Source organism: Somniosus microcephalus, chromosome 16 (genome assembly GCF_052327205.1).
Source record: "Somniosus microcephalus isolate GS21.2 chromosome 16, FLI_Smic_1.0, whole genome shotgun sequence".
Lineage (NCBI taxonomy): Eukaryota > Metazoa > Chordata > Chondrichthyes > Squaliformes > Somniosidae > Somniosus > Somniosus microcephalus.
Genome location: NC_141002.1, coordinates 70896002 through 70910107, shown reverse-complemented (window position 1 = coordinate 70910107; position 14106 = coordinate 70896002). Strand labels below are relative to the sequence as shown.

Genomic DNA, 14106 nt, shown 5'->3' with positions numbered 1-14106 from the left:
AAAACAAGGCTTTAATCAACTGTTTCACAACCATGAGTTCTAGTTACATCACTAGCTCCTGGTTACAGAAACATCCTGAGCAAGCTGGGCCCACGCCAGAGTATTTATACTTTCCTTGGACGGCGCCACCAGCTGGCCGCCCAGTGTTAACTCGAGTCATTTCTACATGAATGGTAAGATTCATGACAATGGTGTTAACAGAGCATCCGGCTATGTCCTGCATTGCAGCCAAGCATAATCCTGTCCTCGATCTGGTGTCCTTGCTGGCATCTGATGTTTCACCCTCCATAAACTTGTCCAAAACTCAGCCACCCACATCCTGACCCATAATAAGTCCTGCTCACCCATCTCCCCCATCCTTTCTGACTCGCATTGGATTCTTGTCCCCATACACATCGAATTCAGAATCTTCATTCTTGTTTTCAGCTGCTTCCACGGCCTTGCCCAATCCTTTCTATGCAACCTCTTCTAGCCACATTTACCTTCCTGCACCCTGTGGTCCTCTGACTATTGCCTTTTGTGCACTCCTCCCTTCGCATTACCTCACAATTGGTGGAAGAATTTTCAGCAGCCTCCGCCCTATTCTCTGGAGCTCACTCCCCTCAAATTCTCTGCTTCTCCACTGACTTTCCATCTTTTATAAAAAAAAAAAAAAATTAAAAAAAAAAACTTCTCGAACCTATCTCTTCAAACAAGCTTTTGATCACCCATCCTAGTTTTTCTCTGCATGGCTTGATGTCATAGAGTCATAGAGTCATAGAGTAATACAGCACAGATAGAGGCCCTTCGGCCCATCGTGTCCATGCCGGCCATCAAGCCCTGTCTAATCTAATCCCATATTCCAGCATTTGGCCCGTAGCCTTGTATGCTATGGCATTTCAAATGCTCATCCAAATGCTTCTTAAATGTTGTGAGGGTTTCTGCCTCCACAACCCTTTCAGGCAGTGAGTTCCAGACTCCAACCACCCTCTGGGTGAAAAAGTTCTTTCTCAAATCCCCTCTAAACCTCCCTCCCTTTACCTTGAATCTATGCCCCCTAGTTATTGACCCCTCTACTAAGGGGAAAAGCTCCTCAGCATCCATCCTATCTATGCCCCTCACAATTTTGTACACCTCAATCATGTCCCCCCTCAGCCTCCTCTGCTCCAAGGAAAACAAACCCAATCTGCCCAGTCTCTCTTCATAGCTGAAGCGCTCCAGCCCTGGTAACATCCTGGTGAACCTCCTCTGCACCCTCTCTAACGCGATCACATCTTTCCTGTAGTGTGGCGACCAGAACTGCACACAGTATTCCAGCTGTGGCCTAACCAGTGTTTTATACAGCTCCATCATAACCTCCTTGCTCTTATATTCTATGCCTCGGCTAATGAAGGCAAGTATCCCATATGCCTTTTTTACCACCTTATCCACCTGTTCCGCCGCCTTCAGGGATCTGTGTACCTGCACACCCAGATCCCTCTGACCCTCCGTCTTGCCTAGGGTCTTACCATTCATTGTGTATGCCCTTGCCTTGTTAGACCCCCCAAAGTGCATCACCTCGCACTTTTCCGGGTTAAATTCCATTTGCCACTGTTCCGCCCATCTGACCAACCCATCTATATCGTTCTGCAGACTGAGGCTACCCTCCTCGCTATTTACCACCCTACCAATTTTAGTATCATCCGCGAATTTACTGATCATACCCTTTACATTCATATCCAAGTCATTAATGTAGACCACAAACAGCAAGGGACCCAGCACCGATCCCTGTGGTACCCCACTGGCCACAGGTTTCCAGTCACAAAAACAACCTTCGACCATCACCCTCTGCCTTCTGCCACTAAGCCAGTTTTGTATCCAATGTGCCAAGGCACCCTGGATTCCATGGGCTCTTACCTTCTTGACCAGTCTCCTGTGCGGGACTTTATCGAAGGCCTTACTGAAATCCATGTATACCACATCCACTGCGTTACCCTCATCCACACACCTAGTCACCCCCTCAAAAAATTCAATCAAATTAGTCAGACATGATCTTCCCTTGACAAAGCCATGTTGACTATCCCGGATTAATCCTTGCCTCTCCAAGTGGAGACAAATTTTGTCCCTCAGGATTTTTTCCAGTAATTTTCCTACCACTGATGTTAGGCTCACTGGCCTGTAGTTCCCCGGTTTTTCCCTACTACCCTTCTTGAATAATGGTACTACATTAGCGGTTCTCCAGTCCTCTGGCACATCCCCTGTGGCCAGAGAGGTCCTGAATATATGTGTTAGAGCCCCCGCAATCTCCTCCTTTGCCTCACACAGCAGCCTGGGGTACATTTCATCGGGGCCTGGGGATTTATCCATTTTTAGGCCAGCTAAAACCGCCAATACCTCCTCCCTCTCGATGTTAATATGTTCGAGCATATCACAGTCCCCCCGCCCTATTTCTATGTCTACGTCGTCCTTCTCCATAGTGAAAACAGATGCAAAAAATTCATTTAGAACCCCTCCTACATCTTCCGGCTCCACACACAGATTGCCACTTTTGTCCCTAATGGGCCCTATTTTTTCCCTAGTTATTCTTTTACCCTTAATATACTTATAAAACATCTTCGGATTTTCCTTTATTTTGCTCGCCAGTGTTATTTCATGGCCCCTCCTTGATCTCCTAATTTCTTTTTTAAGTATCCCCCTGCACTTTTTGTACTCCTCTAGGGCTTCCTCCGTCTTTAGCCTTTTGTATCTACCAAAAGCCCTCCTTTTTTTCCTAATCCATTCCCGTATATCCCCTGACATCCACGGTTCCCTGTGGTTTTTGGAACCACTCTTGACCTTTATGGGAACATGTTGCCCTTGTATGATCTCAATCTCCCTTCTGAAAGCCTCCCATTGCTCCGATGCGGATTTTCCTACAAGTAGCTGATCCCAGTCCATTTTGGCCAGATCCTGCCTTATCCTATTAAAATCGGCCTTCCCCCAATTTAGAACCTTTATTTCCGGCCCATCCCTGTCCTTTTCCATGACCACCTTAAATCTTACCATATTATGGTCACTATCACCAAAGTGCTCACCTACTAGCACTTTTTCCACTTGGCCGGCCACATTCCCTAGAATTAGGTCCAGTACCGCCCCCTCTCTTGTAGGACTTTCTACATGCTGGCTCAAAAAGCTCTCCTGGATGCACTTTAAGAATTCTACACCCTCTGAGCCTTTCACACTTTGACTATCCCAGTTAATATTGGGGAAGTTGAAATCCCCCATTATTATTACCCTATTATTTGCACATTTCTCTGAGATTTGCCTACATATCTGTTCCTCTATCTCCCCCTGACTGTTTGGAGGCCTATAGTACACTCCCAGCAAAGTGCTTGCCCCCTTTTTGTTTTTAAGCTCCACCCATATGGCCTCATTAGAGGAACCTGCTAATATATCATCCCTCCTTACTGCAGTAATTGACTCCTTAATTAATATTGCGACACCCCCTCCTCTTATACCTCCCCCTCTGTCTCGCCTGAAGATTCTGTACCCCGGAATATTGAGCTGCCAGTCTTGCCCCTCCCTCAACCATGTCTCAGTGATAGCAACAATATCATACTCCCATGTGTTTATCAACACCTTCAGTTCATCCACCTTATTTGCAAGGCTCCTTGCATTAAAATAGATGCCATCCAGCCTTGCCCTTATATATTTGCCCTGCCTACCAATCTGACTTGTTTTTTCCTCCATAATTGGCAGCACATCCCCCCCTACTTCAGCTCCCCCCTGTATCCCATCCCCCTGCCAAGTTAGTTTAAACCCCCCCCGACAGTGCTAGCAAACCTCCCCGCAAGGATATTTGTCCCGCTCTGGTTCAGGTGCAACCCGTCCGACTTGTACAAGTCCCACCTTTCCCAGAAGCAGGCCCAGTGATCCAGGAAAGTAAAACCCTCCCCCCTACACCAACTCTTTAGCCACGCATTCATCTGCTCTATCCTCCCATTCCTATACTTACTAGCACGTGGCACTGGGAGTAATCCAGAGATTACACCCTTTGAGGTCCTGCCCTTTAATCTGTTACCTAGCTCCCTAAATTCTTGATGCAGGACCTCATCCCTCTTTTTACCTATGTCGTTGGTACCAATGTGGACCACGACCACTGGCTGTTCACCCTCCCCCTCCAGAATGCCCTGCAGCCGCTCAGTGACATCCTTGACCCTGGCACCAGGGAGGCAACAAACCATCCTGGAGTCACGTTTGCGGCCACAGAACCGCCTATCTGTTCCCCTTACTATAGAATCCCCTACCACTATTGCTCTCCCACTCTTTTTCCCCCCCTCCTGGGCAGCAGGAGCACCCCCAGTGCCAGGAAGTTGGCTGCTGCTGCCTTCCCCTGGTGAGTCATCCCCCTCAACAGTATCCAAAGCGGTATACCTGTTTGAAAGGGGGATGTCCGCAGGGGTTCCCTGCACTACCTGCCTGCCTTTGTTGCTCCGCCTGATGGTCACTCCCTGTGCTGCCCTACCCTGAGGCGTGCACAACTCGCTAAACGTGGTATCCACGAGCCTCTCAGCATCGCGCATGCTCCACAACCCATCCACCCGCAGCTCGAGCGCCGCAATGCGGTCTACAAGTAGCTGCAGCTGGATGCATTTCCTGCACACATGGTCGTCAGGGACACTGGCAGCGTCCCTGATTTCCCACATGGAGCAAGAGGAGCAGAACACGGGTCTGAGCTCTCCTGCCATGACTTACTCCTTTAATTAATTTAAAAATTAATTCAATAGCCCAGTTACAGGTATACTCTAGGGCGCTTTATTTACCAACTGTCCCCACTACACCTTAATCCCGAGAAATTTAACACCACAGAATTCAAGCTTGTACTGAAAAGAGAGAAATACTCACCAACCAATCACTTACGTGCTCCCTGGTGACGTCACACTCTGATTATTTTTTACCTCTCTCCTCTGATGTTGATTTGGTATGCCTTGGCGCCGGTTTTTAAGCCGGGCCTCTGCTCCTCCTCCGCTGCTGCTCTCCCCCGAACTGGTCGGGCTTCTGCCTTGGCGCCGGTTTTTAAGCCGGGCCTCTGCTCCTCCTCCGCTGCTGCTCTCCCCCGAACTGGTCGGGCTTCTGCCTTGGCGCCGGTTTTTAAGCCGGGCCTCTGCTCCTCCTCCGCTGCTGCTCTCCCCCGAACTGGTCGGGCTTCTGCCTTGGCGCTGGTTTTTAAGCCGGGCCTCTGCTCCTCCTCCGCTGCTGCTCTCCCCCGAACTGGTCGGGCTTCTGCCTTGGCGCCGGTTTTTAAGCCGGGCCTCTGCTCCTCCTCCGCTGCTGCTCTCCCCCGAACTGGTCGGGCTTCTGCCTTGGCGCCGGTTTTTAAGCCGGGCCTCTGCTCCTCCTCCGCTGCTGCTCTCCCCCGAACTGGTCGGGCTTCTGCCTTGGCGCCGGTTTTTAAGCCGGGCCTCTGCTCCTCCTCCGCTGCTGCTCTCCCCCGAACTGGTCGGGCTTCTGCCTTGGCGCCGGTTTTTAAGCCGGGCCTCTGCTCCTCCTCCGCTGCTGCTCTCCCCCGAACTGGTCGGGCTTCTGCCTTGGCGCCGGTTTTTAAGCCGGGCCTCTGCTCCTCCTCCGCTGCTGCTCTCCCCCGAACTGGTCGGGCTTCTGCCTTGGCGCCGGTTTTTAAGCCGGGCCTCTGCTCCTCCTCCGCTGCTGCTCTCCCCCGAACTGGTCGGGCTTCTGCCTTGGCGCCGGTTTTTAAGCCGGGCCTCTGCTATTCTCTTAACTTCTGGGAAGCTCCTTGGAACTTTCTCTACATTAAAGGCACCATATAAATGTAAGTCATCAACTCATCATCCTCCTTCAATGAAAAGTGCACAACCAGAAAAGACTCGGCAACTCATCGGGTGGGTCCCAAAAACTAATCTCTCAATTGCCTACATTTTCAGATATCTACCCAATACTCCCTAAATGTTTTTCTACACTTTCTGCCTCTTCTGTCAACTTGAATAGTCCATTCCACACATAACCACACTATGTCTGGAATGTGTGGCAATCTCAAACATATTACAGGAAACTTTGGTTTATCTGGAGGTTGTATGTCCGGAAACCTCGGTCTAACGGCAGAAATCAGCAGCCGTTTTGGTTAGGTTTTTTTTCTTCTAGCATTTTTTTTAACAGTCAGGCTCTGGAAAGCGTCTCTGTAGCTTAGCAACAGCTTCAGAGACGCTTCCAAGGTACAGGCTGAGTGTTTACAAGCTGTTGCTAAGCAACAGTGTTTGTTGTCAGATACGGAGATGAAAACCTCCTATCCTTCAACATTAGCGCTGGTCTATCCGGAAATTTTGATAGATCGGCAGCAGCTCGGTCCCGTCGGTGCCGGATATTGCGAAGTTTCCTGTATCTAGATTCACTTTATCTATTCCCTTAAAATATTTTTAATATCTCCTGAAATTTTTCCTTCAGCATAAACAATCCCAGGCTCTTCAACCTCTTTGCATAGCTCAGATACCTTAAGCAATGCATCAGTTTCCTTGCCCTTTTCTGCACAGCCTCCAATGCCTGGATGTCCTTACTGTATTGCAGTGACCAGAATTATAGACAGTACTCCAGGTGCGGGTGTACCAGTGGCTTGTGCGGATGGACTCATTTATCACCTGGGATTTGTGTGCAATCCCAGTGGTTATACATCCCAAAGATCTGGTTAGTTTCCTTACTTCTGCTGCACTGTTGGTTTCAGTGAACTATCCATTAGTACCCTCCAGATCTCTCTCCTGTGTTTTCTACAGTGTTGAGCCAGTTTGTTTATATTCCTATTTATTTCTCTTCCCTAGTCGCACTACATTGCACCAAATGCCATTTGCCACACTTCAGCCTGCTTTTCCAACCTCTTCAGATCCCTTTGAATTTGGCTTGCCTGTTCTCCTTCCTCAATTTGGTGTCAACTGCAAAGTTAAACAGCTTTTATTTGTCGTCTTGTACAAATTATTGATATGCACTTAAAACAGCAGTGGACCCAGCACTGATCTCAGTTGCACCCCTTGCCATGTAGATGCAGCTCCATTCGCAAACACCCTTTTTATAGGGTTTAGCCAATTTAAAGCCCACCTTCAAAGAATGCCTTCTATTCCATGCCTTCCTACTTTGTTAACTAATTGCTTGTGTGGCATGGTAACAAAAGCCTTGCTGCAATTCAAATATGTATCACATCCATAGAATTTATATTGTCAACAAGATCTGTCATTTCCTCGAAGAACTCCAGTAAATTTGTTAGACAAGACCATCCTCTCTCGCCACAGAGTGCATTTCACTTTTATTTTTATCATCAGTAATTCAATGTATCATCTATTTCTGTTGGCAGAAAATAGACTTTAATCAAGAAACTATAAAGTTGGCAGATACAACCCATACGGAGATAGGAGACTTACCAAAGCGTGTACCAAAGGATTCTGCTCGTTATCATTTCTTCCTCTATAAACACTCTTATGAAGGAGACTACTTGCAGTCTATAGGTATAGATTTCTTTGATAATATTGGTTCCATTGCAACCTTGTAAGCTTGCCATGTGATTGTGTTTGAACTTGAGATGCCTGTTGTTGAATCTGAGATAATGAAAACCTTCTGCAGTACATAAACACACAAATGTTCTTTTTAAGGGTGTTTTTTTTTGTAAATGAACTTTCTCTCCAAAATCCCCCTTTCCTGGATTTCTTTACTGGCACTTCCTTTAGCAGGAAGAGCGTATTGGCTTTTGTGCAGACCGCTCCTGACAATATTACTGTATCATCAGTCAACGGGAAGCGCAGGGTGAGAGTCAGGGCTGGTTCCATCGTGTTTCGTCAATGGCAGCACCATATCCATAAGCGGTGGCCAGTAGTCCTTTACCACTACTGATGAGGATTTCACCAGGAAGCATTGATGTCCTTGTTCTGTGAACAAATATTAACCAATCTTGGCAGACAAAATTAGTTGCTTTCTCTTGTGAAGGGGAATATAAAATGTTTACTTTTTTAATCCCTTTCTAAGTAAGATGATTATGTTAAAAATTGTTTCTTTGAACATAAATATTTATCTGTCTTCCAGTGTTTATATACTCAATGCCTGGCTACACATGTAGTATTCGAGAGCGAATGTTATACTCCAGTTGTAAGAGTCCCTTGATTGATATGGTGGAAAAACAAATAGCTCTGGAAATAACTAAAAAGGTAAATATTCTCTCAAACTCCTTTAGCTTATTTGTCCCAGTTATTCATCTCCATGTTATTCTTTGACAACCAAGAAACAAACAATACAGAATCTCCCAATTCTTCTTCCATCTTGCTCTGTATCAAGTATTGGTGCTAGCTCCATTTTATTTTCTCCTAATAATACTGCAAATTGATGGTGTCCATTTTCCCATTAGTCCATTTAGCTGCATGGCAAGCTGTCTAAATTCATTGTTCATAATGTTTGACATTGTGCTATTTGCTGCTAAAATGTAAACTCCTCACAAAAGCATGACACTAAGCCTTAACCATGAAAAGGCTTATTTATGAAAAGATTTATTTCCAAGCATTTTTATCTCTGCTGCATGCTTAGATTTAACCTTGGAAAAGTGGTGCCACAGTCTTTCATAAATTTAACAATATGCCCAATTGAAGGTCATCTTGGTGCAAGATTTAATGACTTTATTAAATAACCTTACAGCCAGTGCCTCCTGAGCATGCCAACACTAAACAAATTAGAAGTTTTACTGAGCGCAAGACCAGTTAATACTAGCCCATTGTGGGTCCTATTTGTGCAAATATGTGAAGATGTCTATTACTTGGTGGCAGTAGTAAAATTTGAATAATTGAACTGTTTTGATATCCTATATATTTCTCTCTTTACACTTACGGCAAATAGAGTTGCAGTCTTGATATCATTCCTTTGGTGAAAATTCCTTTCGTCCTCAAATTTGTTTGAATCTGTCATTTTGTTTTTATGTATATTTAAAAAAAAAAAAAAACTGGTTCACTTTTCTATCTTCAGATTGAAATTGATGATGGCAATGAGCTGACTGCTGATTTCTTGTATGAGGAGGTTCATCCAAAGCAGCATGCACACAGGCAGATCTTTGCCAAACCGAAGGGTCCTGCAGGCAAGAGGGGAATAAGAAGATTAATACGGGGGCCAGCAGAACCTGACAAAACTGATTAAAGTTGTAATCATTTCCAAAGTTTTGCTTTGTCGAACAGTTTTTTAAAAGCTTGATATTTAACACTAATTTTACATACTGATGCCATTCCATATCGTTTTACAACCGACTCGAATCTTTTTTTTGTGTTGCTTGTTTTGTTTACAAAGTCTGGAATGTTGAGTTAGACTCTCGCGCTGTTGGTACTTAATTTTCGGTATTTCTTTTTCAGATTTCCAGCATTAATGCTTTTTCTTCTTATCTCCATCCCTAGTGATGCTGTTATTGTGTTAATGGATAAAAGTTGTTACTCTTTGTTACCTTTTTGAATTGGCGCACCATACAGTTAACACCGGATTTGCTTTCTTGGTGTTTTTGTCAATCTTCTGTTTTGGTCAGTGGTGCAATCTGCATTTATTTAGAGCAAACCACCAAACTGGATTTCACTGACAATTGTGCCAAGTTTCTCCACTTTCTTACTTAATGGAACTTTAATACTGTCAAACTATATAAAACTAAATAGATCTTAATAAAGTTCTTAAATATTTTATACTGCATTTCACATCAGTTCACATGTGGGTGGTAATCCAGTTTGGTTCCTTGCTGTAGCTGGATGCTGATGTCTGCAGTAAAGTAAATGCTATTAACTTCAAACCATATCTCAATGGTACACAGAGTGAGGCTTGTGAAATCAGTCTCAACTACAGGGATCAATAGGCTTGGAGTTGAAATTGACATGGCAAATTAATTCTATATGTATTTACATAACAGGGATACCAATTCTTCCTGTTGCACATCAAATCATTTGTGAAGAACCAATGCCTTCATGTTAATTTGACACTGTCAAAGTTCACAATTTAGCTTTAACCAATTGCATTGTACAGAAAACTTTTTTTTTATCCGGCACGGACGGGACCGACGTGGTGCCGGTTCATCAAAAATTCCGGATAACCGAAAGCTATAGTAAAAGATACGGAGAGCTGACAGCTCCGTACAAAACAACAAACCCTGTTGCTTAGCAACAACTGCAGAACAATGGCCACAAGTTCCAAGCGTCTCTGTAGCTTAGCAACAGCTGCAGCCACACCCTTGCACAGCAACAGATGGAGGAACGCAAGTAGAATATGAAGTAAAACCTACTCCTGAATTTTGCCGGTTAACCGAGATTGCCAGTTATTTAGGGGTCGGTAAATCGAAAGTTTCCTGTAATATATATTGATCTCGCAAATTCTTGCTATGCATTTTTTTTTGTTTTGTTGACCTTGTTAGGTGAGTAACTGAGACACACAATGTAAAGCTCTAGTCCATAATTCTAATCCCAAAATTTCATTTTCTTGAATTTTAGGTTAAACAAGTGTATGCAATATTCCTCTATATATCAGCCTTCTAAAATTCAAATGTTTTAATTGTAATATTTAATGAAGAGTGTTTCTGTAAAAATAGAAGACTGAATCTCAAAGAAATTGTGTTGTGTGTATTTTTCCATTCAGAACATTACCACTGGCACCTAATCATTGACCCAAATTTAAAAGGTCGACATTAATTTGATCCACAGATGTTTGTTTTACCAATATTTTCTGTATATCAAATAGTAATGTTGACATATTGCTAGTAAGGCAGTCTTGTTTCTAAATGTTATATGAAATTACCATTCTGATTTCTAAATCTGTGGTAAGTATTAATATGGGACAAGGTGGGTAGTTTCTTGTCAAATCAACCCTTCCCAAATAATGCATCCCTGCTCAGTTTCTTAAGAGTTAAAAGACCTAAATAGCATCAGGTAATTCAGTCAAGGAGAAAGATAATTTGAAGTGCAGGCATTTTTGTTCAAATTGGTACCAGGTTTGGCTTCTCCGGATGTCCCAAAGCGCTTTACAACCAATGAAGTACTTTTGAAATGTTGTCACCATTGTAACGTAGGAAACGTGGCAGCTAATTTGCGCGCACAGTAAGGTCTCACAAACAGCAGTCAGATAATTTATTTATTCTTAGTGATGTTGGTTGAGGGATAAATATTGGCCAGGACACTGAGGAGAACTCCCCTGATCCTCTTCAAATAGTGTCATGTGATCTTTTATGTCCACCTGAGTGGGCAGATGTGGCCTCTGTTTAACATCTCATCTGAAAGACGACACCTTTGACAGTGCAGCACACCCTCCGTACTGCATTGATGTGTCAGCCTGGATTGTGTGCTCAAGTCTCTGGAGTGGGACTTGAACCTACAACCTTCTGACTCAGAGGCGAGAGTGCTACTGACTGAGCCATGGCTGACACACATTGTACCATTTGAAGGTATCTCCGAATTTGAGAAAGTTGTTTATGGATTATACCATTTCTCCAATTAAGAGTATATTCAACTTGGAGTGCCTCAACATAAGAAATAGGAGCAGGAATAGGCCACTTGGCTCCACGAGCCTGCGCCGCCGTTCAATAAGATCATGGTTGATCTAGGGCTCAAAGCCACTTCCCAGCCTGTTCCCCATAACCCCTCACTCCCTTATCTTGCAAAAATTTGTCTATCTCTGCTTTAAATGTATTTAATGACACAGCTCTCTGGGGCAGAGAATTCCACAAATTTACGACCCTCTGAAAGAAGTTCCTCCTCATCTCAGTTCTAAAAGAGCGACCCTTTATTCTGAGACTGTGCTTCCCCCCCCCCCCCCCCCCCAGTTCTAGATTTCCCCATGAGGGGAAACATCCTCTCTGTATCTACCCTGTCGAGCCCCCTCAGTATCATATGTTTCGATAAGATCACCTCTCATTCTTCTAAATTCCAATGAGTATAGGCCCAGCCTGCTCAACTTTTCCTCATAAGTCAAACCCCTCATCTCTGGAATTAACCTAGTGAATCGTCTCTGAACTGCCTCCAATGCAAGTATATCCTTCCTTAAATAAGGAGACCAAAACTGTACGCAGTACTCAAGGTGTGGTCTCACCAATACCTTGTACAGTTGTAGCAGGACTTCCCTGCTTTTATACTCCAACCCCTTTGAAATAAAGGCCAACATTCCATTTGCCTTTTTGATTACTTGCTGTACCTGCATGCTAACTTTTTGTGTTTCATGCACAAGGACCCCCAGGTTCCTCTGAACTGTAGCATTTTGTAATCTCCATTTAAATAATAGTTTGCTTTTTTATTTTTCCTGCCAGAGTGGATAACCTCGCACTTTCCCACATTATACTCTATCTGCCAAATGTTTGCCCATTCACCTAGCCTGTCTATATCCCTTTGCAGATTCTTTGAGTCCTCTGCACAACTTGCTTTCCCACCCATCTTTGTATCATCCGCAAACTTGGCTACATTACACTCGATCCCTTCATCCAAGTCATTAATGTAGATTGTAAATAGTTGGGGCCCCACTAGTTACCGTTTGCCAACCAGAAAATGACCCATTTGCCCTGACTCTCTGCTTTCTGTTAGTTAGCCAATTCTCTATCCATGCTAATATATTATCTCCAACTCTGTGAGCTCTTATCTTATGCAGTAACCTTTTATGTGGCACCTTATAGAATGCCTTCTGGAAATCCAAATACACCACATCCACTGGCTCACCCTTGTCCACCCTGCTTGTTACATCCTCAAAGAACTCCCGCAAATTTGTTAAACATGATTTCCCTTTCCTAAAACCATGCTGACTCTGTTTGACTGCAGTATGTTTTTCTAAACGCCCTGCTACTGCTTCCTTAATGAAGGACTCCAGCATTTTCCCAATGACAGATGTTAGGCTAACTGGTCTATAGTTTCCTGCTTTCTGTCTCCCTCCTTTCTTAAATAGGGGTGTTACATTAGCGGTTTTCCAATCCACTGGGACCTCTCCAGAGTCCAGGGAATTTTGGTATATCGCAACCAATGCATCTGCTATCTCTGCAGCCACTTCTTTTAAGACCCTGGGATGCAGGCCATCTGGTCCAGGGGACTTTTCGTCTTTTAGTCCCAATATTTTACCGAGTACTCTTTCCTTAGTGATTGTCTTTAGTTCCCCACTCCCTGTGGCCCCTTGATTATCCATTATTGAGATGTTGTTAGTGTCTTCTACAGCGAAGACGGATGCAAAATATTTGTTCAGAGTCTCTGCCATTTTCCCGTTCCCCGTTATTAATTCCCCAGTCTCATCCTCTAAGGGACCAACGTTTACTTTAGCTACCCTCTTCCTTTTTATATACCTGTAGAAGCTCTTGCTATCTATTTTAATGTTTCTTGCCAGCTTACTCTCATAATTATTCATCTCTCTGAATTTTTTAGTCATCCTTTGCTGGTTTTCAAAAATTTCCCAATCCTCTGGTCTCCCACCAATCTTGGCAACATTGTATGCCTTCATTTTCAATTTGATACCATCCTTTACTTCCTTAATTAGCCACGGATGGTGCTCCCTTCACTTAAAATCTTTTTCTCACTGGAATATATTTTTGTTGAGTTTCTTACCCTTTAATTTGTTTTTCCAGTCCACTTTAGCCAGTTCTGCCCTTATGCCATTATAATTGCCTTTGTTTAAGATCAGGACACTGGTTTGGGATACAACTTTCTCGCCCTCCAAGTGAATTTGAAATTCAACCATGCTATGATCACTCTTTCCTAGAAGATCCTTTACTATGAGATCATTTATTAATTCTGTCTCATTACATAGTACCAGATCCAAGATTCTTCTTTAATTCTCTCTTCCTGGACTTGAGCTGTGTTTGCTCTACTCCTCAATTAACTTAATTTTCCAGTGAACATCCTAGCCCAGTCGCTGGATGGTTTTTAAGATTATGAAAAAGTTTAATAGGGTATACGTGAAGATGTTTCCATTGTGGGCGAGACCAGAATTAGGGGCCATAAATACAAGATGGTCATTAATAAATCCAATAGGGAATTCAGGAGAAACTTCTTTACCCAGAGAGTGGTTAGAACGTGGAACTCACTACCACAAGGAATAGTTGAGGCAAATAGCATAGACGCATTTGAGGGGAAGCTAGATAAGCACGAGGGAGAAAGGAATAGAAGGATATGTTGATGGGGTTAGATGAAGAAGGGTGAGAGG

At 43.9% G+C, this 14106-nt stretch overlaps 1 protein-coding gene across 1 annotated transcript in view; it reads left to right on the top strand.

Moving 5' to 3' along the window:
- Positions 1–10573, top strand: part of twf1b (twinfilin actin-binding protein 1b) — a 40963-nt gene extending 30390 nt beyond the window's left edge. Inside the window, exons 7-9 of the mRNA XM_086009216.1 lie at positions 7292–7442; positions 8014–8135; positions 8941–10573. Of these exons, the coding sequence (XP_085865342.1) occupies positions 7292–7442; positions 8014–8135; positions 8941–9108 (441 nt within the window). The 3' untranslated portion in view covers positions 9109–10573. The remainder of the gene's footprint in view (positions 1–7291; positions 7443–8013; positions 8136–8940) is intronic.
- Positions 10574–14106: the final 3533 nt, after the last annotated feature.